General features: G+C 35.0%; 1 protein-coding gene across 1 annotated transcript in view; it reads left to right on the top strand.

The window, feature by feature from the left end:
- The window catches only part of LOC150100719 (uncharacterized), a 102,639-nt gene that overhangs the window by 36,621 nt on the left and 38,883 nt on the right, over nt 1–27,135 (top strand). Inside the window, exon 2 of the mRNA XM_090401869.1 lies at nt 14,483–14,544. Coding sequence (XP_090257995.1) covers nt 14,483–14,544 — 62 coding nt within the window. The remainder of the gene's footprint in view (nt 1–14,482; nt 14,545–27,135) is intronic.

Here is a 27,135-nt window from a genome sequence, read left to right as displayed (position 1 = left end):
TTTTATGAACTCGAATGAATTTCTATTTTGCGTTAAACCTTCTTTTTCAAAGAATTTTATAACCGCACGATACTCAATTTTATCCATTTCAAGGATACTGACATCACGTTTGCTTCAGACAGCTGTATAAAACAAACTACTTGATAGAATGACTTTTAATTTCACATGGATGCTTATGACAGATGTACCAACATAGAAAAAAAAATATTGCCGATAGTGTTGCCATCTATGGTCGAGGGCGAGAACTTTTCAGACCACCCTCGTGGTCTGAAAAGTTCTCGTAAAAATTATGTATGAACAGTATGATTTTAATTTTCTTTATCACATTTTAAAGCTAAGAGAATTTTTTCAGAATTACATAAATTTAGTTTAAACGTTAAAGTGCCCACGAGCAGCATGAATATGTTTGCGTTTGCGACTGTAAACATCAAAGGGGGTGAGAGATTTGGAGGGAATTCAAAAGCACTTTCTCGGAGACCTATCCAGTGATCAGTAAATTCATTGTCAAGATAATCCTACAGTACTATATGATATTGTGAGGGTGCACCATCTTGTTGAATAAACACCAATGTATCTCTTGACATGTTCCTGATATTTGGTACAACATAACCTCTCAATATTTCACTATTAAATTTTCACTATTAATAGTACAATTGAATCGATAAGGTCCAGCAATTCTATGTTAAGAGATTTTCATCTGCACAGTGATCCCAGATTGACAAAATTACTTCATTGTGAAAAAAATTCTGTCCCTTGGCTTTAAAATGTGATAAAGAAAATTTAAAATGCTTGTTGTTCATGAAATATAATTTTTACCTGCGTATGCATAATTTTGAAACATTCTGCATATACACAATTTTGAACAGCCTACACATCAGTAATTTAACTGGCAGTAACTTATTTCTAAATGTATACATTTCTTTTAAACAAACTATCAATATTCTTATAGGAATTCAATCTCTGATCGCAAAGATTTTTGGGGTGAAATAAGTATAATGTTTCTGTATTTGCTTTTGGGGTTATGTATTTTCTGTCCACTTTTCTAGAGAATTCGGCTTTTGTCTGATTTGTACATTGTTCAGATTTTAAGAACAGTAGTATCCTATAGATGCAACTCTTATAGTCCTTATAAGGACTGGCTTAAAGGGGCGAAGCAATATTGCTTTTCATATTCCCCGTTGTCTGTAGAGGACAGTGTAAGGATAAGGTGTTATTGAGCTATAAAGCTCTGATCATGACAAAAGGTAACAGCAATAGCAGAGCCTCAGTTAGAACTTCATTGGCTACAGCATTGCCATCCATTACCCTCCAAGGGTACCAATTTTAGTCGCCTCGTACGACATGCATTAGCTACATTGGTGCTATTCTTATCCCGGCAACCACACGGGGATATAGATGCAACTGTCTAAGTGGAAAGATATTTAATGGAGTGTATTTGGAATTCATTATAGTGTCCCTGTTTACAGTTGGTTAATTAATTTATTCTCTAAAGAAATTAGAGGTATCACTGTGTGGTAAGTTCTGACAGTTTAGAATGCCATATTGTATAGCAGTTTGTATCAATGCGAAATATAATGTCTTAACATTATCACAGTTAAGAATCGTTTAAAAAGAAAATTCTAGATAGCGTAAATCTTACCCTGTTGCACTGAGTAAGATAATTGTAGTATTTGAGTATTTTTTTACATTTTTTTTCAGAAATTTCCCTAATGTAAGGAACTACTACTAGTTTAGCGTGGTCTCTGATCGATCCCTGTTAGTTTGCCTTAGTGTTTATTTAGGTTATTTCAGCAAATGGCCCTATCTATGCGCGCTAGTGTTTAAACTTATGTTAAACATCTGTTTAGAATGGTGGTTTGAGTTACGCAGAGAATGATAGGCGTTCAAGATATATCATCTTCCGCTTAAATCAAAAAAAAAAAAAAAAAAAGCTACCTTTGACTGCATCCAAAGGGCATAATTAAAATACGTTGTGTACCTTCTTGAAATTTCGTGTTCTTATTCAATTTTATTTTGTGCACATTTGTGATCATTATTCTTTAAAATGCCTTCGTTACTATAGGTGAAATATGTCACAGTATTATTCAACGCATCAATCGAGCCGTGGTACCTTGTTTACTGTCAAACTCTACGTTTACTTCTGAAATGAATCTCATCCAGCTAATTTTGATTGAGTTAGTGATCTATATGCTGCTCACTTATCAAAGTTCTAGACAGCTTTTTCTAGTTGACAACAGACCGAATAAGAAAACACAGAAAAGTGAACTTTTGCGTTTACGAGGATAAGAAATTTAAAATTCTTTGACCTGTGAAAGCATAAACATACAGTTACCTTTTTTATAAGAACAGAGAAGCTCAAAACTGTAGCATTAAGCATTCGCCTTGATGTCCTTGTCTGCCGTGTTGTCTGCTCCTCTCTTACAAACGAATCCAATTCTACCCAGCTTTAAACGAAGATAGCGTAGTTAATAACAGGATGGGAGTGCGAGTGTACTGGAGTATATAATTACGTAGTGCATCACTCCATTTCCTCTCTATCAACAACACAGACTGAGAAGTTTTATTATCTTCCGCTTATTCTTTTCAATTAGAAATTTAAAAAAAAAAAAAACTCAATGAGACATCTTTCGCGTTGAAGTGGTCTTGGTTTTCCTAACAAGTCAAGTGGGTGTGGATGTGTGTGTGCACACGCCTTTAAATAGGGCCAATTGTTAAGAGTAAGCTGTTTAAGAATGTAGCAGTGGATTCTAATGAATATATATAATCCATGTATGAGTTATTGCATGTAATATAGATAAATTTATATTTTTACTTTAAATTTTATCTTTTGATAAAAACCCAGTTTTTGGGATGGACGAGTTTTGAAGAGATGCGTATTTCATAATGGATTTGTCAGCTGTACATATGTATGATATCGAGTACGCGCTTGTTATAGGTTTCTACGCATGCTCTGAAAACTTCATGTCCCTGCTCATTCAATAAGACATGTCTCTTGAAACAAACAAAAAATATATATATCCAGAGAGAAATAACGTGGAAAGCAAAGTAGGACGGTGTGGTTTCTATTTTGTTCTTGTTTTCAGGTTATTTTTAAAAACTAAAATTTGGGAAAAAATTTCCAATTGGGAAAGTTTTTTTTTTCTTTTTTCCCCCCTTACTCAGATCGAACTCCCTACATCTTGTTTTATGACATTAGCTAGATTACGAATGCAAAGAGCACTTTATGATCCTCCAGCTATTCGAGCTTTCTGATTTATTAATTTTAATCTCGGTGGGTTGGCTATTTATAGATACATTAAAACTTGTCCACCGTTTCTATTTTAAGAGGGGGAAAAGGGAACGAACGGCACGTTACCTCAGGGAAATAAAGACCTGAACTACTGGAGAGAAGAAAAAAAAAAGGAAAAGTTCATGAAACACATTGCCTAAGGGGAAAGTCGTCTAAGCACGGACTGTTCTGTACCGTACGAAGGTCAACGGTATGAAGAGGAAAAAGACGAGATCCTTTTTTTTATGACAATGAAATATCAACATAAAACGACGTAACTGGTAGGACGCCACCACATCCTACATTGTGTAATATGTAATTGTTAAGTAAGGTGACCTAGAAAGCATGTTTGTGTGTGTGTGAAAGGGAGGGGCGCCGTCAGTTTCTATGTAGACAATACGTGTTTCACTGTGCTAAGTGATGTACATACACGATTGTCATTTCAGAATGCTGCTAATGCCACACTGTGTGTGTGTGTGTACACACACACACACACACTAACATACTACATAATAGATTTTTTTGCTCCTAAACAAGGAGCAAAAAAATCTATTATCTAAGAGCAAAAAAATAAAAAAAAATCAAGGAGCTAGGTTTGCACTGCCTTTAAGTACTAGAGCTAAAACGTGTGAAAAATTGTTTATCAGTTGAAAGAAATGTGAAATTCTCATCTAAACTCCAGTTGCAATTAGTCTTCGATGCACTAATTGTTTTTTAGCTTTTTTTTAAGTATTCATAGTAGTCCTTGTTACTATGGATAACTCACCTGCTGAAGATAAATCATCCGTAACTATTATTCTACGTATGCAGAACCTGTTGGAAACAAAAGCATTACGTCACCTGTTTTTACTCGTCAAAGGTATTTAATTTGTAGAGAGAAAGATAAGAGTACCGAAAGCCTTTTGAAATGTTAATGTAGTTCGAATAAAACATTTCCCTTCATTATTTGAATATGCATATTAATTTTCACATTTAATTTTCATATCTTTTACTTTTCAAACATATTGTTTCATGAAATGAAATGCTAATTTTAAACTAGACCCAGGAAGGGAAAAAGAAAAACTGACATATTTAAGAATACTAGGAAGATAATGCATTAAAAACCAGGGGGCTCGATGAAAGAGAGGCAGACAACGAAACTCTGGATCGAGATCGAAACAGGCCACCTAGCCTAGATGCCTGGAAAGAGGAGAAAGAAGAAATATTCTAGTAAGAAAGAATGACTAAGACACAGTTTCTATTTGTTGAGTACCCAAAAGTCTCAAATCTCTTAAATCGCGTTATTTCGTAATGTACTACCTTTTGAATTTCTGCATGAAGAATCTTTTATGAAAATATAAACCTCGGATTTAGTTTAGCTGACCGGAATAAAACTCCGCATGATTTCTCATATGCTCCTTATTTTAGATTGCACGATTCTTAACGACATTTGCTCTATTGGCTTAATTTCAGATGTAGTTTCCATCCATCCATGGGATTGTCGCTGTGCTGTAATGTTCTTGCTGAACAGATCATTCTTGGTACAAGCTAGGCACGTGTGTGTGAATGCCACAACCAGATAGTGACAATTTCCGTGATACGACACCAACAATCATCCCACACTCTGACTGTTTTCTCTTCTCCTACACACACGCGTGCGCGCGTTATTAGTATTTACCTGTTTGTTTTATTTTAGCTTGGCGCTAACACTCTCTGACTAATCGGCGATGTTCATGGATGATGGGGATATAGATATATGGGGATAGATATATATCTACTCTATATATATAAAAAGATAAGCCGAAATTTGAAACGTTTTTATGTCATGTTTTTTGTCTTACCGGCTTACCAGCCCGTAAGAACGCCGCCAGGGGGAGCGGAGCCTCTCGCAGGTGCCTCTTCTTTGTAGCAACGTTACTGGCACTCTAATGATGGACAGCCAAGAGAAAGACTTGTTTGATTCAGTTCCAGTCGCCGACTACAGGGCACTTTTTTTGTCGGACTTTTTCTCAAGTTAGTTGATTTCTGGCACAGGAAAATAGTTTTTCTCTCCGAAATTGGGGGATTTTAGTCCCTCATCTCAAAAATCTAATGTAAAATTCAATCTATTTCAGACAACAGTAAGGGTATTAAGGTTGTTATCATGAACTTGCGGCGGTTGTCTGCCGTACTCTCGTCCAGATGTTTCTAAAATTATCGATAGCAGTGGGTGAAGGCGCAACTTTCGGTGACGAATAAAGGTGTTGACCTGTTTCCCCTTCTAAAAGTTAGGGTTGAAAGAAAGTACAGAAAGAAGATAAAATGAAGATACGTAAATGAAAGTTCTTTATAGTGTAAAGGAATGAAGATAAAATATATTTTTGCGATATTTGATGTCTTTGCTTTTAATAGTTGTAAGTAAATTACTAATATTAACAATTTTATTTCCTCATAACATATTTTTTGTAATTAAAGTTATAATTTTATCGTTTTAATTATAAAATAAAAATTTAATGGATTATAAAAATATACATTTTAAAATTCGATTCCTAATTAAGATTTATAATCAAATTAATATACTACTTTCTAAGTTATTTGTACAATGTTGGAACAGTTTTTGATCGAGTTTTCTCTCGAAGTATTAAAATAAAATAAAAAAAAGATGTGGACATCTTTTTTTTTTTATGGAAAGGGGTATATATGTATGGAAAGGAGCATTTCATAATAGTAACATACTGTATACCACAAGCAGTTAATGCTGCTGGATTTAAGCCAAAATATTAATTTACTTGCGGCTCAAATTTACTTCCTTTTCTCAAGAAAATGAAAATCCTAAACTTTTTTACAATTTGAAAAAGTTTAGACTTTTCGAGCGCAGGTCGCTTCCCACGTTAGGTGGAGTGCGGGAAGGAGAATCCCACGGTTTGGTAATTTTTTGGCTCTAAATAACTAACCCAACGAATTCCGGTGCATAACTGGCCATTTGTATAAAAACATACAGATCAAGCCGGCCTGGTTGACCGAGTGGTCAGCGTATCTGCTTCCAGCCAACACACTGCAGGTTCGAATCCTGGTGTAGATTTTTATGATTGTCTTTAAGTGGAAGATGACTTTCATCGTCCCATGTGACACCACCACCCCGATTATTGGAGGCCTGAAATGGTTTGAAAAAGTTCTATGTTTGATCTCTCGGGCAGATTTTTCTGGTGTGTAAAAAAAATTAATAGAAAAAATCCTAAGACCACCCACCATACGAATGTGCTATAAGCTTACAAAACCTTTCGTGGGTGGGAGCCACATAAAAAAGAAAAGTATAGACATTCACAAGATCTAATTCGATAGGGGTCTAGGCACTCATCTAGAAAGACAACTGCTGCTTTTACAGCTATTAAACTGCCGTCTACTTTTGCCTTTTATTATATTATTTATATACAAGCAACACAAAGACATTACATGGAAAGTAACAGTCAAAGAACTGTAATACACTGGTTCTCTATATTCCCCTTTCATGGACTCCAACAACTCTTTTTTTTTTTTTCGTAGAAAATAGAATAGTCCAAGTAAGAGCGAATGCTGTTCAAGTCACAGAAACATTGCCCTCTTTATTTGTGGCCAAAGAGGTCACTGTATCAAGTAACCTCGTTTCGTGAACATAATAAGCTCTTTATGGTTTAATTTACATATGCTTTTTGGTGTTTGTATTGTCCCATTTACTACCTTCCTTGGCCATTGCAATTCAAAGTTGTGAACTTTAAATACATGTTAAAATATAAATCCATACTTTATCTGAAAGGATAAAGCAAAATTCCTTACAATACCATAACTGTCATTGTTATTAGGGGAGTATAAGGCAGCGCGATGACTGACACATCTACCATTTTCGTGAACTTTTTGGGCTAGATAACAAATATAAAATACATTATTATATAATTATAATGTTACACAATACTGAACTGTTTATTGTTTGTCACTAGTCTCTCCCATCCCCTAGAAATTTGTTTCGCTCAATTTTGTCACAAAATTTCCGATATTCCCTCATTCACTCAGGCATACGGGGGGGGGGTTGTTTCTCGTTGCCTTCCTTGCCGTACTATATCCTATGAATGTAGTCGTGTGTGTGTGTGTTCACGGGACCGGTTTGCCTGTTTTGAGGGATGAAAAACCCGAGTCACCGGGAGAAACAAAAACTCTCTACCTCCGTATCCGGTTAACTCACCTTTAGTCAAAAGAGACCAGATAAACGTTCCTCGCGTCACTGACGGGAATCGAATCGAACCCAGGTCTTTCCGACCAAAGAGCTACATCTATACCAACTGAGCTACGGAGGCTCAAGTCAATGCTGAGTTTGTAGAAATTTAGATCACGTTTTTCATGATTTCGTTCCGTTGATCTGATGTAAAATGATTTCTCTACCAGAGTTAAAGTATCATATCAACAAAATAACAATTATTTTGTTCAATACTCTGTTTACAAAAATTGATTAAAATAGGATCAGAAAAGTGAGCCATGAAGTACAGGAGTTCTTTGTGGTTTGGATTTACTTTGAATCAAATCCCATGAAAAGCCATTCCTGTTTCTGTTCAAGGAAACATCGCGTATGATCCAGGGCTGTAATGTTAACTTGTCCTAACTCACCTTACTTTAACAGATATTTATACATTATACTTCTTATACATTATTGAAGCCGATCTCCATAGTCTACTTCAGTCAGTTAGTGTGTGTTCTCTGGCTGTTTTATCTGTTTTGTAGTTTAAAAAAAAACGGTAAAAAGCGAGAGTGGGAGTGGTGGGCAGATCTGTATATTTCACTAGATGAAAAACTATAGATTCCAAGAGGAAATGCCCACCACTCCCACTCTCGTTTATTTAGAACTATTTCTTATTACTGAAGAATCGTTTATGATCGAATAAACTAATTGAGCTAGTGTTGCAGCGTGTTTGACAAATGATGAGTGCGTCTTTTGTTTTTTTTCACAGTGTTTTTCGTATTGTATTCTCTGTCATAATGAGAATATTATAATAAAATTCCCAGTTATAATAACTAGTTGCTTAACTGAAGAAGCATAGTATTGTACTCATTCTGAAGTACGTCAAAAAGGTTCGAGTCGTTTGTCGTAAGTGGAAATACACCTAACACGAAAGGAAATTGGGTTTTGCTCTTGTCAGATTGGGCCATCACCACCATTCTTGTATATATAGTAGTGACCTCAATTGAAAGGTAAAAAAAAAAAAAAGTCGGAGATTCGTTTATTACTTTCAAGGCCTTTTACCTTTAAAGGTCATTGTTCAGGGAGTGCTTTCACCTGTCTGTTGTCCGCGTATCTTTCTACTGCTTATGTTACGCCGTTTTGGTTAGACGATAATATTTCATTACATGTTACTCGAGGAAAGTATACTGCAGAGGGTATTGCCTTCCATGCGCCGAAGAAGTGTCTCAAGGCGAAATCGGAACTCCCTGTAGGGAAAAATCGTCAACTGCAGCTGATTCCATTGACTAAAACTAGTGAGCAGGATTTTTCACACAAAACAGTTGTGAAGTAATTCATTGTTGTGGAAACAAACGAAGAGAAAAATTAGGATTTTCTTTGAGGCAGCTCAAATAAACTAGAAATCAATATGAAATATAATTCACGTATCAATAAGATTGAAAAGCATTTTTATAAGTGTTATTTTAATGGCTAATATAGCCTACTTTCGTTTAGGAGTGCTCCTTTTTCTTGCAAGCATATTCTTCCTTCGTTGCATAAAGTGCTTGCTCGCGCGCGCGCACACGTCAGGTTTTTGATAAACCTCTTAAGATGATCACAAAAAAAAAAAAAAACTCTGAGGCAAAACAGATATCACAATAAAAGATGCCATCTCAGTTTTGCCGAAAGAACCGAGATAGTCGGTTCCTAATAAATTATGGCAACGTTGCTCGTTTTCTTTGATGCGGATTAGGACTATTTTGAATGAGGTTGAAGCTAAATGTTACGATACTAGTGTATTATGCCTGTGAAATGTGCGTTCTTTTCGGTTTACCTGTAAACTGAAAAAATACACTCTGCCTCTGTTATGAGACCAACTAACTCTTTACTAGAAGGGTCTGCTGCATCAGGAAATTCTTCCTCAAGGCCACAGACCAAACCCTACAGAATTATGTTTCAATATCTTCAAGATGCTGTTCATCAGAAATAGTTTTACAGCGTTGGGTGAACTGGTTTCTGAACCTGACAAGACACCATACCAAACGGCCCTGAGTGCCTTAAAAATTCTTAGCCAAACACAGCTTCCCCGTAGTGAAAAGCACCCTGACGGGGAAACATTTCAAAGCCATTGCAGATATAGAACTGAATGCAACACAACTGTTGCTCGCTATAACTTAGCAGGCGTTCAACAACAAATCATGGAACAATAGAAGAATCACTGCATACACTTAGGAAGGTTATTTTGAAGGAGATAGCAAAATATTTCTTGTATGTTCTTTAATTTCCCCAAATCTATATTTTTGATCAGCCTTGCAACCACTTGTTAAACAATTAAAAATAATCAATGAGAAACTTATCCAAATTTCAAACTGAATAACATTTTTAATGACAGTTATTATTTTTATTCCCTCGTTTTAAATTCTGTAATCGGGCTTTTCACTGTACAACTTGCATAATTGCATTGAGAAATGAAGACTAAACTAGTACGTTGGACGTACTTTGTTTTTATTCTTCATTAGTTATTCCTCTCTTGACCTACTTAACATTTCAGTCTTTCACTTTATTACCGTAATCATTACATGGACACGAATGAAAGGTGTTTAAGAACTGTAATAGCTCTTCAATTATGTAATCTAATACAATTTAAAACATTTTATTATTTTATACAATGGGTATTGTTTGAGTAAAAAACAAAGGGGGGTGTTGGAGATCTTTCGAATGTGATGGAAAAGTTTCGCGCATCATCTGTGTGTAGGAAAATTTGGGAGAGAATTTTTGTTTCCATTTGAACTTATGTTGAATCATTTCGTAACTCAGATGTTATCGATAATATATTTCCCAATAATCGATAACTCAGATGTTATCGATTATTTGGAAAGACCTAGGACTTTTCACCTGAAGGTGAGTTTAGTCGGTTTTCATGCGGTGGATTTCATTCCGCTAAACCTGTTGGAAGAACTACACAATTAACAAATATTAATGCACCGGATTCATAGTTTTAGTTGTTTAGGGTCTAATTCCGAACTGATTCATTCGCTTTGAAATATATCTTTGAATGGATTGAATGAACGATACTGAAAGACAAGCTCTATTACATAAGATGAAACAATGCACTGTATGCAAATGTGCAACAGTTTCATCAAACCACCACTCTCGCAGACCTGTTTTCAATGCATGCGTTCTCCAAGTCTTTGTTCAGTGAAACATTGGGGTTAGCAATGGACATACACATAGTATTATTGGGGATTGTGTATGATAGCATGACGCTGTTTCTGAGGTGAAATCAGTGCGAGTGGAGTGAAATGTATCAGTAGGTCACTGTACAAACGAACTTAAAATATCCGAGCACTGAACTGACGGGGTTCACATCAGGTTAGAAAACCGTCAATTGGGTTAAGTCAACAGCTTTGCTAGTGAAGGTGTTGCTCACCCGTGCGATGGCTATCGTAAGTGTAAGTGATGACGCCGTATAAGTTCGTTGCAGGTCACAGACACGGGCGGCTGCTACAATAAAAGTAGGCCAATCGAATTCTACAGGGAGAAACAGAAAAAGAGAGAGAGAGTGTGTGTGTGTGTGTTCGCCATTCAAGCTATTCGATAGAACATGTTCATAAGACACGCATCATTGACCCATGGGGTTGGTGATCGATGTTTTTCGAAAGCCAGTCCATGCATTTATAAAATGGTTTAGCTGTAGTAAGATTTCGTTAGTTTCGTGGCGAACCGCGATTTTAAATTCCGATTTTAAAATGCTTGTTTAGACACACGAAATTCAAGCACTTCTACTTTGGAAAGTCAGCGAATTTTTTTTTTTTTTTTTCCCTCCAGAAAATGTCATTTAGCATCAGTGAAATGTACCAGTTTACTGTGCATCCAAGATATTATTTATTTATTAAATAGTCATTAAAATAAACAATAACTCATTCATTCAAATATAGGATGATCAAGGGCTGTCAAATATTTGACTCGCTGGTTCTCAAACTTTCGTGTGTGTGTAACCTCAACCTCTCAGTATGCATCTAAGTGGTTTCTTATATATTGTGTTAATAAATGTTATAAACTCTCATGAGAACCCCAGTGGTCAGCGGAACCCACATTGAACCTAGTGGGGGAAAACGGGGAGTTGGCATGTGAAATACAGAGGAAAGATCTTCTTTTTCATTTAAAAATAACTCAGACCTGTCTGAAATGTATCTGAAACATTGATCTTGAGAATGGCGATAGTCATCTGCCCACCGTTATGAAAATAATCATCCCGTTATCTTCTGAAAGGGCTTTCTTACTGTCTTGATCTTCTTGTGATTTAAAACGTATAAAAATATCACGAGTCCTTCGTCTGATAAACGAATATATCTTCTAGAATGTTTAAAAGCTGTGATTTCGCAATTCTGTGGGTATCCTCGCTAAATTTACTTCATTTTTGGGTCTTTTTAAAACAAAACCAATGACGCAATCTTTTAGAAAGAATGAAAATAATCTCAAAGGTTGGCCGCACATCTGGAACGAACTGGTAACTTTCCTTATCGTGGACGATACTGTATACGGAAAAAAGAAATGGCCGTTTCACTTTCCTTAAATCAATGATTCCTGGATAGTATGTCTTTTGGAAGAAAAAAAAAAAAGTCATTTTCCTTTCATAAGGAAAACGTGGAGTACCTTACAGTATTACGTTAAGCACAGTGCCCAAAGCGTGATCGTCCCTAATGTTCGAAATTTATTACATCTCTGTATTTTTGGCTCAATCATGATCTCTTTCTCCTCGTAACTATTGGAGGAGGGAAATAAAGAGGGCTTTAATCCCCTTCGTTTGTTGAGAAATGCAATTTTGGTACGCATTATGCTACATATAAAACGTTTTATGTGGATAATCCTTACACATACGTGCCCCTACACCCACCGCACTGATTTGCTAGAGGCTTCGCGGTCTCTCTCTCTCTCTGTCTGTCTGTCTGTGTGATAAGTTATTTTATTCCTCTTAGCAGCTAGAAATTCGCGGACGAATAAATCCTCTTATCTTCAGCAATTTGTTTTTCTGTTTCACATGATTCGAGCAGTGAACTTCCACCAATATATTAATGATTTTAGATTATGCATTTTGAAATTCAAAAACGGAATAATAAAGATTCTCAGATATGTTCAAATAGCCATAATTGGGGTCCTTTAAATGGCCAATGAAATTCTTTTGACTATTATAGTAACCTTTCAGACCGCTAAGAAACAAGTTAGAACATATACATACAACATAAGATTTAATGATTGTGAAATTGCATTCACAGGGAGCGGTGAACATCCCAAGGAAAATTATTAAAATCGCTGGCGCCCAAGAGTAACTCTACTGCATGCATCAGTCGAGTAAGGGAGTTACGCCCATCACTGGAAGGGAATAAAAAAATATTTTTTTGGTCTTCATATAAAGGATTAATTATTGTCCTATTTAAAAATGAATAAATAAATGTTCTCTCATAATTTGTCCTTAATATTAAATATAAAGTTTCTTCAATATCGGTTTTTCACTCTTCAGATGTTTCATAAGTTTACATAAGCAAGATGAATTAACAGGTGTTCATCTCTTATTAACAATTCTTATAAAGTAAAAACGTAAATTTCTGTGGTTTATAAGTTCTGTGGGAAGTTTTCGATATTGAAACCATCACATCATGATGTGAATAAAGAGCTTAATAAATAAAATAAAATAAAAATAGCAATTAAAACCCGACACGTTTCGTAACTCGTCACTTACATCATCAGGGGTACTGATAAAGAAAAGGCTTCTTTAAATTTCTTCTAAAACAGTCACGATCAATATATGACATTTATGTTTGTTGCCAAACTACTTGATGGCCTGTGATAGTTGTGTGGAATGCCATGCCTAATTTATGATGTCTTCTTTTTTTTTTTCGACGTCTTTTACATGTTCAGACATGCGGATCTCCTTGACCTTCTTGTGGCTACGTTTCTTGGCAAAAAATCTCAAAATTCTTACATCCACCAAAACCTCCACATCACCCCCCCATGAAAAACCCAGGTGTTTATGAGAGTCATTGCTCTTGTGGTATTTGTTATTTATGCTAGACACGAAGATCGAGAGAAATAAGACATCGGAACAAAAAAGAAGACAACATAAAATCAGGCTTGGCATTCCACACAACTACCACAGGCCATCAAGTAGTTTGACAACAAACAAAAAATGCGTATAGTGATCGTTTTACAAGAAAGTTTAAAAAATACGTCTAAAGAGCTTATGATCCCTACACAATGTAATAAAAATCAAGGCTTAATTTTACATAAAGTATGGTCTGCTTTCATCAAAAACTTAACTGCCACGGACTTAGGGATACGACACGCGTTCTGTCACTATCAGAACGTGATAGTAACAACAATCAGCAGCGTTCCAACACACATACAGTAATGAATTTAACGTTTTTTATTCTGGTTTCTCATTTTTATGTAACAATTGTGAAGTTATCATAACATCTAATATGTGTAATTAATAGTATATTCATTGTGTGAAACCCTGATGATGTAGGCCTAACAACTTTCCGGATTTTAATTGCTTATTATTATTATTATTATTAAACTCTTTATTTACATCATAATGTGGTCTCAATACCGAAAGCTTTCCACAAAATTCTTAGAGTAATACTACTGTGCTAATTTACACGTGAAATTTTATTTGAATAAATTTCAGATGATTGCTCTATTTTCCCATATACGAATCCCAGAAACATAACTAGTTTATAGCTTCACTGTACTGCAGCTGTGTTCGTGTCAGTAAAGTACTATACTACGCAAGCATTTTTGTGTACAACATGCTATCGCTTCCGTTTACCTCTCAGATAAGGTTAATAGAGAATACTAAATAATATTGCTGTCATCTTCTGTTCATTGGACATCCACAGATGCCGTATGGTCGCTTCGATGCTCGGTGATGTGCCACACCAGTTCTCGCCATGTAGTCCTATAGAGTATATTAAAACAACGTTGCTTATGTAAATATTGCTGTAGAGTATATTAACAGTGTTGTTTATTTATGTATTCTGCTATTTATCAAGCTATTTTTACATTTGCAGCTTCTGATGATGTCTTCAGGGAACGAAACTTGGAGTGTGTGAATTCTTACATGGGTGCTGAGGTAATTCTTTTTTTTTTCTTTTTCGCAGTAATTATATTCAAGAAATACCTTTCCTGTAGTCTGTTTTACTTTGGAACAGAGATGCTGTTAAATTTATAGGTTTAAATTTATTTATTTATTAAGTAAGATAAGTAAAAAGCTTGCTTTAACAATGTTAATAATGCCCACTTCAAAAGAAGGATAAAATATTCACGTGTGTAAACTTATAGATACTGGGCTTATAATATGATGTGTGCAGTATAAATCTTTAAAAAGAAGTTTCGAAAGTGATCAAGAGGCGAAGGATCTTGCGCCCCCGAGCGGCATGAGTTGTCTTAATATTGTAATACATAAAACGGTGCTATTTCGGAAATTTTCATATCATTTTATTAGTGAGTTTGATTAAATAGTTCATTGACTGCGGCACAGTTTTTGATTATTCATTCCCGAGACGAGCAGTCGAACTCTGGAATACTTACAGAATCTCATGGTCGAAGTCCTGTAATCCATAACTGCGCTACTGATTGGCTGTCGAAATCATTACTGTTGAAGAGAGACATTTAAAAGTCGATGTAAAGTACCTACTTTGAGTTATAATAATAATAACTTCATTTGCTGGATGAAATTCAATAAAATTTGATATTTAGTATCTGACCAAAAAAAAAAATTATCGAGTTATCCAAATTCTGGCTTCAATTTGATCGTTTTAAACTGCTTTTACATATGTTTTTAATGATATTCTGGACAATTAGTTAAAACCAAGATAGACTTTTTTTTTTTTTTCATTTTATTCCTTTGTGTTTTGCAAATGGTTCAATTAAAACAAAAATTAGAAATAGCTCCATGAATTTTTGTACGGATTCCAAATACCAAATTTTAATGAAAATCCAGTCAGACTTCCGGAAGCTAACGTTGATGACCGACTTATTGGAATCAGCATTTTGCAAAACACACTTTTAAGGCCTCGAATACAAATTTCAGTAATTCCAATAAAGTTTCGATAAACATTACCGAATTGATATTTTCTGTAAATTTTCAATCATTTTTAATCCAAAAGTTCGAACAGATCGTGGAAATAAATAGTGATGTTATTTGTTTTCGGGTTTTTCAATTTGCCATCTTCAGCATCAAAGTGAAACTTCTGCTTTTGGGTAGTTATCGATCTTTTATCTTCCCCCATTGACTTATTTCCTCGAGCTTTTTTCAGCTGAAATTAAGAAATGCTGTTCTATCACGGAAAACATGTCATTATATAGTTGTTCGTTATTTGATGGCCGCCACCTCGAGGGGTACTGTTGTATTTCTGTTTCGTTGCCGTTCGAGGTAGTGTGCTTTGACAAGGATATTTTTTTATTTTATTTCGAAAGCGAATTATGATGAGGGTGGGGTTCTTGAGAAGGATATTCTGTCCCTCAGGTGGAGGGGAGGGGGAGTCAGAAAATGATATTCTGACCCTCAGCTGGCTCAATATTTTAGACTTACTTCATTACTTTGTATGCTATTTTGAAAGCAGAAAGTTGCAGAGCTTTGATTTTTTATCCGTTCTTTTTTTTTTTCTATGCAACTTCTTAAATCTCTACGTTATTGTCATACCCTACTATTTTTTGATTCAAAATCATCTTACATTCGCTATTCATGGTTACACACGATTTTTCTACGTTATCCTGGAAGAAAAAAAACCACCGTTAATACAGTTTCTTAAACTCTAGATGAAAATTGGAAGGAGTGGAACTCCTATATATTTCGAATTCGAGAAACAAATGTTAGAAGTATTAGAAATTCTGGAGTCTCGGTAGCATGAACAGAATTATTTAGTATTGTAGCAAGTCAATCTTGGTACAATACTAAATAATTGTGTTATTGGTCCATCGGCTTTATTTCACAGAAATTCTGAGGACGCAGCCCGAAAAATATTAAGCATTATAGGTTTTAAATTTCTGGAGTTTTAATTTTATTTAAATGTAATAATTTTTTTCGATTTAAATAAATAGAAAAATCTTTCGATTCCATTAATTAGAATTAATGGAAAAAATGCACCATTTTGAATATAGAGAAACTCTCCCCCCCCAAAAAAGCATTCTCTTCTTTATCTCCTCCAGACTTTAGGTTATGTCGTTCAATAGTTGTGTCTTAAGACCTGCCCATAATCTTCCTACAGCCAAAATGAAGGACTTGGATGAAAATGTAAAGGAGGAGGAGGAGGAAGTAGAATTCCTCAGCATCGCATTATTCAGCTGATTTCGACAATATATTCCTTAACTGTTTGATCTTTGTTAAAAAAAAAAATGTGACATATCATAAAAAATCACGTGTAAAAAGAAAGCCAGGTAATGAGAAAGCCAATGGATGCATTTTAGAAGCGGCTACGGCATTGGGAGAATAGTTGTTGAGAATGTAGATTCCCTCTCTGAAATTTAAGGAATACCATAACTTCCGCACAGTGAAAATTATTTAATTATAAATATTTCATCCTAAGTATCTTAGGACATCATCATTATTCCGAATCTCATTAAACGTGCGTAACGTGTTACAGAAGTAAAATAATAATAATAATAATTATTATTATTATTATTAGTTTTTTTTTACTTCTGTAACACGTAATTATTATAATTATTAAACAATATAATGTCAATCAAGAAGCGCTTCTAGATTGTAGCCACTTCCTACTTCTATAAAAATAATAGTAACGGCGCATTGCAAAAATAGGGGATGCGAAAATCTTACATTCCGCACTTAGGTGAAGGGAACCATTTTGGAGATGGAGACTTGGTGGTGCGAAGAAATACTGCCTACACTACGTGAGTGTCTAATCCATTATGTGCTGCTCCGGTTTGCTGGATGGTTAACGTACTCGTTCTCCAACTAACAGGCTGTGGGTTCAAATCCTGCTATGGGCATGGCTGTTTGTGAATGTCTTAGGTGAGGATGCATTTCCTTTATATTGTGAGACCTCGTTCCCGTTTTTGTTATGGCGGTAGAATTATTCCTATAGTGCCCTGATCAAGACCACAGCTCCAAGATCCATCTCCGAGAAATTCTTGGAATTATGTTGTAGTAAATAACACTGTAAGTAATCATCTTCACCTTCCTTGGAGAACATGTCTCGTTTTCCCCACTCGAAAAACAATGGATGTATTTGTGTGAAATTGTTGTGTGCGTGTCAGAGTTGAAAATCTCGTAGGTGTTCACGAAGTGAGTTTTTATTTTATTATTTTTTTTTTTATTCTCATTGCGTGGCTTTACAAATGTCACATCTTTAAGTCCCGTAAAATCGAAGAAATAAAGTTTAATCGGTTACTATGCTAGACTGTAGTATGCCCTTCCATCAAGAAACTACAACGAGGATTACCAGACTAGCTTGAGAACATTTGGAATGTATGGAGTTATTAGTTTGCTTACTGCATTACAGAACTTTTTTTCCCGCAGTTTCTGGACTGCTAAGTTTATATAAATTATGCTTTCACAGTTTGGATGTAAACAATACATGCTTTGACTTTTTATTGTTCAGAACTACTTTAAACTAAAAACGATGTGTAATTTCTTTTCCTCATTGGTGAATCTCTACTGCATCCAAGCTTTGGAAAGCAAGTGATATACACCTTTAAAAAGTACACGGTCACGGAGTTGTGCGAATGGAAGTAGGCAGTACATTTCATTCTACTTCAGTTAACACAACGGTGTAATATTAAAACTGTTCCATAGCTCGGGAATGTACTCGAAATGCAGAAATAATAAGTATAATATATTTATATATTTAGTTTATATACGCTATTTATTTCTTATCAAATTCATTTATTTATTTATTACGTTATATTTCCATTTTCGATGAACCTTTAAAATTTTGAGTCCTCTTTAGTTTTCGTAGGGATTTCCGAAGCGCTTTTATTGAATCGCTAGCGTCTGAGTAGCATGGGCGCTAAGGTGACGCGACATTTGTCTATCAGTAAGAAAGACCTGGGTTCGAATCCCGTCTAAGACGCCAACAACCCTTTATAAGGACATTATAGTTGAAGTAGAGCTAGCTAGTTTCATACGAAGTTGAACGATTTTATTCCAAAAAGTGGGATTTTTCAATCCCCAAACATGCAAACTAGCGACAAGAACGCACGCATTCCAAGATAGTACACTGGTCTCATAATTTTAGTTGCTTCGGCTGTAAATCTAACTGGAGGAGGAAAAATAAAATAAAATTGTGTATATTTAGCCTCTTCTGGTATGTGGAGGATTTTTCTCTTTTTTTTTTTTTTTTTTTTCCATCGATTTTTTCACGACCTGGCATAGGCACTCAAGCGTTGCAATATGCCAGGTCGTGAAAACTTGAATCTTTCGGTAGCGTGTAAAAAAAAATAAAAATGAAGGGTGAATGGCCAGCAGTTTCATTAAGATGCACATATGTGTATTTGCTTTAGTTTACAAAGACCTCTTTCAACAAATAACGTAGGAAGTAGACAGGGGAAAATCGCATCAATAATGTTATATTACGCATATTATACAATCATGCATAAATGCAACGTATTGTTCGGATTGTTCTTTCTTTTTTCTCGATATTTTATTTATTTTTTTTTTTATCACTTGACATATTTTCGAAAATGGAGTCAATCGCCAAGCAGTAACCTTGGTGGATCAGATGACGTCGAGAGGCAGGTACTGTTCTGCAGTTAACACTACAACAATGCACAAAAGTTAAAAATGCAAAATTGCTTCAGAACCAAAATGGTGCACGAGACGGCCTCAGGTGAGAACGTGCATAAACAAGACGTAGTATGAAGATCACGGAATTGATTTTTTTTTTTTTTTTGTGTGCGTGCTGTATAGGTCACAAGGAATGTATAGTTCCTTGTGACCTATGCGAATTTTAAATTTAATAGTTTAAAAATTAGTAAGTACGTAAATAAATTTAGCGAAATAAGTACGTTAGCAGTAATATTTTCCTGAACTGGTTTCAAATATTATTATTATTATTATTATACGGGCTATATTATTATTACTATTATATATTATAGTTTTAATAATTATAAGAAATGTAAAATTAAGACAAGCTAGTCAGAGAATATAGAAATGCGACGTCCAGTATCGGTGCACGCAAGACCTCCCTAAGGATTCTTGATGATATTCAGAAGAGGGCAATCCACATTACAGATGACCCTTCCCTAACAGACTCCCTTCAGTCACTTTCACATAGGCGCACCCTGTTTCTGCTCTGTGACTTTTCTACAGGTACTTTCATGGGCATTGCTTCTCTGAATTGGTCATTACCATTCTTCCAGTTTCTTCTAACCATGTAAGAGCAGCCACTGGTTGCACTTACATGGTTAGAAGCAGCCAGTGGCTAACACCCATATTCTGTCCAACTCCAAACACACCGAACTAACTTCTCATCAGTTTCTTTCAATTCTACCCACTGCTATTCTTTGGAGCGGTCTTTTCCATACTATTTTTCCAACTGAGTACAATCGCCCATGTCTCTTTAAGAGACATATCAACAGGCTGCATTTCTCTTTAATCGCTTGCCCACATATCAATAATAAGCTAATGTTATAGGAACTATACCATTAATGTTAATGGCATAGTTTTATGTGTGGGGATCGTCATAAAAATAATTCTAAAAAAAATTAAGAGGGTTTGATGAAACCAGTAATAGTGTCTTGGATTACAATTAGCATAATATAGATGACGTCCAGAGAGATCTTATGATATTCAGTTAAAAGCAGATTTGATAACCTTAATTACTTTGAAAAAAAAAAAAAAAACGTCGTGGCTTAGTCGATAGCTACAAATGTTTTGGATTCAAATCCCCTCAACCCTAGAACTTATAGGGATGTTGAAAGGTTTTTTATATTTTTGTATTTACACTAGACTCGTGTGTTTACATAGCAAGCCAACTAGAGAACATACGTAATTATCAGGGGGGGGGAGAAATTGCGAAGTCATTAGCTTCTTTCTTATTTACATAAGAAAATTGTCATTTGTTGCTAAAGTTTCTTTATATATAAATACTTTAAAATACTATAAAAGTTATTTACAAGATGTAAATATCTCCTATCTTCCTTGAAAAAAATAAACTGTAAAAACAAGGCAAAAGCATGTTGCTGTAATAAGTCTTCGGTGTGTTTCATGTGAAACTTGCTACACAGTACTATAGAACAACATTTATACTTAAATTTAAAATGATATAAATACAATACTTGCTTGAAGTACGCTGAATACTAACTCAGTGAATACCTGCATATCCTGTTCAAGGTTTGTTTAATTTAAATAATAGTTATTTAAAATTAAACATTTACTAATTACTAAGCATTTCTTTAAATATTTAGTAATTTCTCTGATTGTTACAAGGTACTCAGTGTTCCAATAGATGGCGACACCGAATATATCAACTATTTTCGAGATGTTTGTTCCATCAATAAGCATTTATAGAAATTGTTGCAATTAATTTTTAAGCGTTTAAATGAGTCTTAACTATTCAGGAAATAATCTTAATTTGAGTTTTCTTCGGGGGAAAAAAAAAGAGTCATTTTATATTAAAGTAAGCATTACTTAGATTAGTTTTATATTAGAAAAGTGGTTTATGTATTATTTAAAGAATGCAAGAACTGAAAAAAAGACATTTAAAGTTATCGTATTCGTTCACTGGTTATATCACTTGACATATAATGTGGAATAAAGGTCATCGTTGGATTGCCTACTGTATAGTTAATCTTTACAGTGTAATAAAAATGTCATACACATTTAACAGAGGATAATAAAATTCCTAATTATCCTTTAAAACTTTTGATTCTGCTTTATTTGTGTACAGATTTTAAACATAAGGAATGTTTCTACATTGTAATTAATTCCAAGGATATCGGGCGATTAAGAATTACATTATTAAAAATTATTACGAAACCAATAAAAACTTTGTTACTCTCTAATTATGCTAACACGCTGTTTCAGACATCTGTTTAAAATACGAATTAGTGAAATATTTAAGTTTGACTTTCCTTTTCAAAAGAATAAATTTAATAAACGAAACTATGCTGTCCGAAGAACCCACAACAATCTCAATTGTTACGTAATTTATGGAAGGTCATCTAAAAAGAACTTCGGGATTTCATAACCTATATGCATTTATAGAATTTGACCTACAACAGTGGGGGCTTTGTGTTCAATGCATAATAACTCGTTTCGTTTGACATAATTGCTAGCGGAGGTGTTGCAGTGAAAGTTAAGAGATGCAGTCGGAGTTCACGTGAATGCACCAGTGCGTTTTCTAGTTCATGGAGTTCTAAAGTCAGATTTACTACGTATAATTAATTTTAGGAATATGTTTAGTGTCTGATTTAAATTTATGGCTTTTGTAAGCATAGCGCCTTTTTTATTTACAAAAATCATACGTTTTTTTAGACATCATATGCAATATATATTTTATTATTATTTTTTTTTTTTTAAATATAAACCCACCCACACGTAATGTTGTAAAGCAACTCTTAAAGTAAATACCAAAAAAAAAAAAATTACGAGGCATCATAAGTATTTGTTTAACTAAGTAAGAAGATATCAGCAGCACTTCGTTGCTATCCGTTTGTCTTTTACTCGCGACTTTGCGCCCATTACTAACGACATAATCTATTTCTTAGGTAATATTACCTAACATATTTCCTAAACTACATATTGGATAATCCCCAGCTCATGGAGGGAGTAGTTTGCACATTTTCAAGATGTCAAGGTAACTGGTTCCTAAACGTGAGACTGAAAGTTGTGATGAAATCAGTTTGCAAAACGCATCGTATAGCGAAGTGTAGTCTAGTTTCAAGTAATTTATAATTGTATCGTCTGCGAATGTAGCTGTTCGTGGTTCATGTGAAGTTCGCTTAATTTATTTGTCTTTAAATAAAGCTTTCTGCTATGAATGGAAATGGTTAATTATATGGTTCCCTTTTATATAAACACTCAAAGTGGTATATATTTAGGAAGCTCTTTCCGTTATTTGTAAAATTCACTTTCCTTACTGCAAATAAATTCACTGTACGAATTTTTGATTCTTGTTTTGTATATTGTGACAATCTCTTCTTTAAAATATTGTTATTGTGTTATTTTATTACTGTTACTATTGCATTACACCTCCAAGGATTCGAGGGAGGGTATTCTACTCTACTGCACACAGTTCACCGTCTCCACTACATACTTAATTCACCAACCACACACACACAACGCTATCTACTTCTGTTAAAGAAGAAAAGCTGTAAAATTAATGTACTAAAAAATGCTATTAGTCATTAATGCTATTTTTCTTTCCACCTCCGATATTTTCTCATTGGAAATTTAAATATGAACATGGCATAAAAGCGACTCCAGAGTAGGTTAAAAGGATGGAGCGACGTTCGCCCTTTGGTTGGAAAAGGCCCCGAATTCGGTTCTCGTCACTAATATGAGGAATATTTCTCTGAAATAAAACTGCTGTTTCGACTGAAGGTCACTTAGTCAGTCTTATACGGAGGTGAAGGATCTTCTTCTCCGGTAACTCAAGTTTTCATTCTGCAAATAGGCAAATCCTCTCTCTCTCTCTCTCTCTCTCTCTCTCTCTCTGAGAGCATACAGTGAAATTCAGTCAAGAATATTGATCGTGTCATAGACGACTTACGTGCCAGGATAAAGGAAGGAATGATGTATGAAGTTGTTTGTGGTAGAAAGATGAGAACTTGATCTAGAGGTTAAAATGTCGGAAACTCTGATTTAAGTATCGTAAAATATGAGAAGCTTGGACAGAAATGTGACTGGCAAGTGAACCAGAGCTAAAGGTCGACCTAAGAACTGCGCGTTGAGACCAGAAATCTCCCTAACCCCCACACACCCATGTAACATTTAACTAATCATGGCAAGTCTGATTATTGTCAAATTAATACACTGTTCTATTAAACTTAAGAAGTATAGCAAACATGCAGTTCTGGATGGTGCAAGTATTCACACAATTTTGTAACAGAGGGAGACACAAAACTTTAAGTTCACTGCCTTGTAACAGTAATGTAGAGATGACCTCATTTATTTTAGAGTGCAAGTATCCATTCATTGCGGAATGAGTATTTATTCACGAATCCTTCGCCTGCAGAAAGACATAGTATGAATTCCTAGGTCTAAACTTTTTCATTGGGAATAGAAACAACTACGCATTTTTTTTTTTCAGTCATGTGCGAGAGCTTCCTTACATTTGTAGCAAGGGAAAGACTTCTCGGGAAAAAAATACTTAAGGTACCATCTTATATTTGTCTTTATGTTGTTGAAGATACGAGAATAATACCGTCAGAAAAGTTTGCATTAATCTGAAAGATAAACTTAGTAATGTGTAGTCATTGTAGCATGCATTCTTCGAGGTTCGTGAATGGTTTCTGAGGAGGAAATAAATGACAGAATGTGGTTTTTAGGTGATTTATGATAGAAATGAAGAGATTTTAGAGAATTAAGACTTGTGCAAACGAAGTCTTGTAATTATGAAACTAACTGGATAATGTGAAATGGGATGTACAGAGAAAAGAAATCACCATCATCGTATAGATATTTCACTTAAATATGTTAAGGAAGTAACGTGTGCAGGCAAAAAAAATTAAAGACCTTGAGCATACAGAAGGGACTGAAAAGATGGCTTAGTGGTCGATTCAAATGATGTGGATAGTGAAAAATGTTCTGAAAAAGAGAGAGAGAGATCATAAATACATGCAGATAGTGAGACTGGAAAGAAGGCAAGTGTATAGATTGTAGAAACAGAGAACAAGCTAACTAAATGCCTAGACGCATTGATTCACTGTGTGACTGTTTGGAATAAGTTTTTAAAGAAAAGATGAATAGTATTATAAGGAGGAGGATAAAAATTTTTTTTTAAAAAATCTGCTAACGCCTTTTATTACCTAACGGGAGTAAACGAAGTCATTTAGCCCTAATTACTTAGCTAGCTGACTTTCAGTGATTTTAATTGGCATCCGGGAAAGAGGAATACGGCAAACAACTACTGCCACTCGTGGACTCCTAACACTATATTGCTGGAACAGTGAGTCCTATGTTCAATTTTCTTCAGTTTACTTGATGAAAAACTCGAGTTTCAGGAAGAAAAACTCCGTCTGCCCGTGGTAGAGATTGAATAACTTGAAAACCGATCGAAGAAAGGCTTAGAAAAAAAAATTTTCTAGTTGGCGACTAGACTCGACCTTAGAACGGCCTTTCTTCTGGCAGCGCTACAGATGCAAATGCCATTTCCACAGGGCTAAACAGACCTCAAGGAGGAAATTTTATACTTAAATGTTGGTTTGGCAGTGGGTATTTGAAGGGAAAAAATACATTTGGAGATATGAGGCTATGTATAAAATGCAGAAGTCAGTAAACGCGGATGCAGTGTGTTTCAGAAAGATGATTTTGTTAGTGAAGACAAAGACTGTCTTAAACAGGGTGGCATTAGATAGTTCTATCTGAGTCACAGCTCTTCTAGAGGGGAAAAATATTTAGTTAGGAACTATTTAAACCTGCTAGAAAATGATAAAACCCTAGTGGGAAACCCAATGTTCGTTTTAGTTTGGAGCATTCACTCATGACAGAATTATTAATAAACAGTACAGGAGATTTTAGCAGTGGTCAGCATAGTTTGTCCAAAATTATAGCGTGATAGACTATGGGCAGATATTGTATTTAAGGGATAAAGCGATACAGAGAAAAGTACTGCTAGTAACAACGAATAAATGATGTTAATTATGGATAGAGAGATCATTCGCCCTTTGATCAAGAAGCTAGGACCTCTCTACCTGTGAGGAGAAGCAGCAGTAGGGAGATATCAGAAATTGATCGGAGACTTTTTGGCATGAAGCAGGGATAGGTTTGCTGTTTTAGATCCCCGAATACACATGGGAAGTGAAGGACAAAATATATGTGTGGATTAACCCGATGAGCACAAAATAAGTGTCTTATGTGAGGTTTCAATTATACAGACAGACTGGACTCGAGTTATCCATGGAAAATAAAGTAAATATTTAGAATTCCTGAAGGATAATTATCTTTGGGAGAATTAAGATAAATGGATGATAGGTTGGACTGGATTGGATTGTTTGGAGGTATCTCCCCCCCCCAGAAGCAGCAACTAAGCTATGATACCAGATTATGCTAATTTGGTCTATTTTTCTGGCTGTTTTGCGAAATTTAGATTCGATGATAACAGAGGTAGTAGCCATTTGATTTCCAGCTGCGTGAAACCATTCATTCAGTCCTGAACTTGGAAATGGTGGGTCCAGAGGGAAGATTCCTTCCCTCTGGAGATTCCTTCCTTCCTTCAAGAAATTAGAACAAAATATTTTTAATTTGTTGTTAAGTAACAAAAATCCATGTTTTTTCGCATTACTGTATAATGAAAATTCGAACATTTTATAAATAAATCCTCTTATACCTTTTCACTGTCCTATCCCCCCCCCCCAAAAAAAGCACTCTTTTAGTCTTAATTTTTTCGGCGGTTGACTGAATTCCCTCGACAGGTCATTTTCCTAATCTTAAATAAAATAAATCGTCGAACGCTTTTCTTATTTCCCAAAGGGAATGTCCTAACTTTTAGAAATCGGCGAACAGGTAGTATCTACCCTTAGCTGCCAGTGAAAGCTGAGTCCTTAGCTATCGATGATTTTAGAAGCATCGGGGTAAGAATATGGCAGAACCTGCCACCAGCTGTGATTCTAAACCATAATATTATTCGTATTGCTGTCTGAAATTGTGACTTCGGTCTATTTTTTGAGATGCTGGGTTAAAAACCAGACTTTGCGGGAAGAAAATCTCTATTTGCACCAGATATAGATTGATTTGGGAACCAGATGGGGGAAAATTTTGAAAAAGCTTCTCTGTATGCTTGTGATACGATGATTTGCTGAGTGTACGATTAAAAACAAGTTTCTTCGAGAGAAAATTTTGCTTGCCTGCATCAAAAATCAATTAATTCTGGTATATGATTCAAAAAGGGCTATAAATATATGATTCAAAAAGGGCTATAAATATTCCCTTTGGTCAGTGACTAGAATCGAACCTATAAAGCCTTTGTTCTGTGGACTTAGAGTCATGAAAGTTACCAAGTATATCCAAGTATATGAAAGTAAAACTTAAAACCAAGTATATCCAAGTAAAATGAAGTATATGAAAAATGCAAGTAAATTGTTAATAAAATAAGAAATTTCTAAATATATTATTCAATTAACTTCTTCCCCTCGCTCAATCGAACAAGAAACCCCTAGTCTTTGAAGTTTGAGTATTTGAAATCAAGCGCTATTAGAATGTACTTATCTCTAGCATTAGAAGGATAAAAACTACAGGGAGGATGAATACGATAGGGTGGATGCAATTAAGCAAGAGTTACAGAAAAATATTTTATGAAGGAGGTGTAAATAATGAGGATAATGAAGACTTAAGTAGTAGTTAATGAATGGACTGTTACCATGTGTTTTGAGGAAATCTTTCAATTCTTTAGTACATTCCCTCAGAATGCATAGTGACAGTCCATCCATTCCTGTTAAAGAGCCACAGACCCTTGCACTTAAACCACAACCCAACGCAACTTGTGCAGTTCCACTTCCACTGCGCAAGTAAGATTCTAAGAGAGCGAATGTCGAGTGTTTGGTG

Source organism: Typopeltis vanoorti, chromosome 12 (assembly GCF_054136105.1).
Source record: "Typopeltis vanoorti isolate ZY-2024b chromosome 12, IOZ_Tvanoo_1.0, whole genome shotgun sequence".
In the NCBI taxonomy this organism is placed as follows: domain Eukaryota; kingdom Metazoa; phylum Arthropoda; class Arachnida; order Uropygi; family Thelyphonidae; genus Typopeltis; species Typopeltis vanoorti.
Note: the sequence above shows the minus strand (reverse complement) of the source record. Positions and strands in the feature narration are given on the sequence as shown.